The 3209-nt window shown below is 49.5% G+C and overlaps 1 protein-coding gene across 1 annotated transcript; it reads left to right on the top strand.

Annotated features, from left to right (window-relative positions):
• Window positions 1–2024: 2024 nt before the first annotated feature.
• On the top strand, window positions 2025–2660 carry LOC146201326 (uncharacterized). The gene has a single exon (XM_084592521.1). It carries the CDS (start codon window positions 2025–2027, stop codon window positions 2658–2660), a length of 636 nt encoding a protein of 211 aa, XP_084448647.1.
• Window positions 2661–3209: the final 549 nt, after the last annotated feature.

The raw sequence follows: 3209 nt of genomic DNA, 5'->3' as shown, positions 1-3209 counted from the left end.
AGCGAGGCGGGCGACCAGGGCTATCGAACCTTGGCGTCGGGTTGTTGGAGGAAGCGTCAGCGTGTGTCGTATTGATAGAATTCACAACGAGCATTGAAAGGAGCAAGGAGCGTGGCCCTCGAGAGCCGACAACGTCAGAGGGCAAAGATGCTGGATACCGTACAGGGGGCTCAAACAGCTGCAGTTCCTCGCGAACTATTTGCCGGATCGTCGACGACAAGTCCATGAAGTTGTCTTCAATGCTCGCCACAGATGCTTCGTCGGCAAGCCGCCCAAATTTTGGCGTTATGCGACGAGTCTTCAATGTCTCGAATGTGCGAACATGACGAATTACGTCACAGACGGCGTTCAGGTCACCTTTGGCAATTAGAAAATTATAATGCCCTACAGAAGATGTGCTACTTTATCTTCCTCGGTCATATTAGCGCTTGCTGTTTTGCATAGCTTCAGGACCTCCTCTATGTACGTTGTACATGTTTCTCCAGGTAGCTGAGCTCTGTGCGTAAGCGTCTATTCAGCTCGCTTCCTTCGTGCAAGGTAGTCGCCGAAGCACTGGCGCAATTCGGTAACGAAACGGTCCCAGATGGTAAGAGAGTCTTCGCGGTTTTCGAACCAAACAAGAGCGGTATGTGTTAGGAAGAAAACCACGTTTGCGAGCTTAGCGGCGGCGTCCCATCGATTGTAGCAGCTCACCCGTTGGTAGTGGGTCAACCACTCGTCAACGTCATCGCCTGCCGCTCCCGCGAAAGTTCGAGGCTCTCGATAGTGATGCGAGGAACTGTTCGCTGCGCCCGCAGGCCGCTCTTCCGCCTGGATCACCGCGACACCACGGGCTGCTTGCGGGTCATTGGCCGATTGCATGGCGCTGGTTTGCGGTTCGAGGCCCGCACGGCGACGACTCCGGCGAAGCTCCAGTTGCATCGGTACTGTGTGTAGCGCCAGGGATCGTTAACAGCACCTCCACCACAACGTTACGCCCTTAGCGTCGCGACCGAGACGTTCTAGTCGGTTCAGTACGCTAGGTACACACGGCCAGCGGGAACGACGCAGGTGCCACAAGACAGAGGTCGAACGGGCGCGCACACTTCTTCCTCTTCCTTCTTTCTTCCTCCGTGCTCTGTTTGAGAACAAATCCGTAACAATATATATATATATATATATATATATATGTATATGTATATATATATATATATATATATATATATATATATATATATATATATATATATATATATATATATATATATATATATATATATATATATATATATATATATATATATATATATATATATATATATATATCAGTGGCCATGTCGAGGTGGCTCGAGAGTTGCGGCTGCGTTATCCTCGTAGGGGTGGAAAGGGGCTCAACCTCAGGCGACTGTCCGCGGAAGCGGCGACTGAGTCGCTGGTGGACCGGAGTCAGATCCGTCGTGAAGCATGTAAACGTGGGAAAGCGTACCCAGTGGACTCCACCAGACTGTAACGGGTATTGCGCCAAACGTCCAGGCAACGCCCTGAGCGTAGAAGACTGCCGAAGTCCGAGAGCGGTTCCAGGCAACCAACTTCGTCGTCTACGCCAACCAGCAACCACTTTATCGTCTACGTCAACTAGCCACTGATTGTCTCCGCTTCGTCGTCGACTATATTTTTTGTCAATATATATATATATATATATATATATATATATATATATATATATATATATATATATATATATATATATATATATTGTAAAACAGCTATTCGGCTCTGATATGTTCAGTGCCTGATGATGCTGAAGAGAACGACGACAACCATGTTCAACGCCTGACGGTCAGGAAAGACAACGACGACGACGCTCGCTCCGACACTCGCGCTCGTGCGTGTGCTGACACAAGCTCTACCACTAGTCGCCGAAAGTTCCCTTGACTGTTGACGGCGTAGCGCCCTGTGAAAGGTCTCCTACTACAAGTGGTGGAGGTGACAGCAATCCCCTCAACTTGGAGCTTCGCAGCCGAGCGTTGCCTACCACTTCCGCGATGCCTGAGACCGCCAACCAACCATCCACACCATTGCCTGTCATCTGTCCCGGAGCAGCGCGCCATCGTGACCCAGCCATCTTCAGCGGCACCGATAACACGGATGTGGAAGACTGGTTTGCGTCGTATGAACGCCTAAGTGCGTACAAGTGGGACGACATCGTCAAGCTCACAGACGTCATCTTCTATTTGAGCGACATTACCAATCTATGGTTTCGCAACCATGAGAGTGACATCTCTACTTGGACGGCTCTCAAGAGCAGCCTGAACGAAGTTTTTGGCCGCCCCGCTATACGTAAGCTTCGCGCCGAGCAACGCTTGCAAAGTCGCGCACAACAAACCGGCGAAAACTTCACCAGTTTCATAGAAGATGCCGTCGACCTCTGCAAGCGCGTAAACCCTACCATGAGCGACGCCGATAAGATGGGGCACATTATGCAAGGCATTGACGATGACGCCTTCCAGATGCTCGTCGCCAAAAACCCACAAACTGTGTCCGAGGTTATCAGCTTCTGCCAAAGCTTCGATGAGCTGCGCAAAAGGCGGCATTCCACACGACGTGCTGGCCACCCTTTCCAGCTTGGCCGTCTCCGGGGACGGTGCCCTGGACCAACAGTCGCTCATTCAGCACACTGAACACTTTGTTCATGAGGAAGTCGCACGCCAGCTTTCCTTGTCTACCTGCCCGCCAGCGCCTGCGCCTGCGCCGCCGCTCACTCCCACCCTTCAGCGTGTCATACAAAAGCAGGTCGCTGACGTTCTGGATGGATGGATGGAATATAGGAGCGTCCCCTTTGAAACGGGGTGGTAGCAGTAGCTATCATGCTCATTGTTCTCCCTATATCTTAACTATTGATTTAGATTGGTTAACTAAACCATCATTCTGTTTATAATTTTTTTGTTTCTACAGTACTAACATTATGTCACTTCTCTGCTTTTAAGCCACCAATCTTCCAGTCAATTTTTGCTAGTTTCCACCGCCGGTTAATTCACCCGGCCACTGGTATCTCTAAATCCCAGAGCTTCAGGAACAGTTACTGCGCCTGCATCAACTTCCGGATGGATACCATTAAATTAGAGTATAATATGGCCAATTGCTAAACTGGAATTACCACATGCAGCACATGCGTCATCTCCATTGTTAAATTTCTTTTTGTAGCTGCATGTTCTAAGGCACCCTGATCT

The sequence above is a fragment of the Amblyomma maculatum genome, chromosome 2 (genome assembly GCF_055883805.1).
Source record: "Amblyomma maculatum isolate TAMU_Amacu chromosome 2, ASM5588380v1, whole genome shotgun sequence".
NCBI classification, from domain to species: Eukaryota; Metazoa; Arthropoda; class Arachnida; order Ixodida; family Ixodidae; genus Amblyomma; species Amblyomma maculatum.
This window is presented reverse-complemented; position numbering and strand designations above follow the sequence as displayed.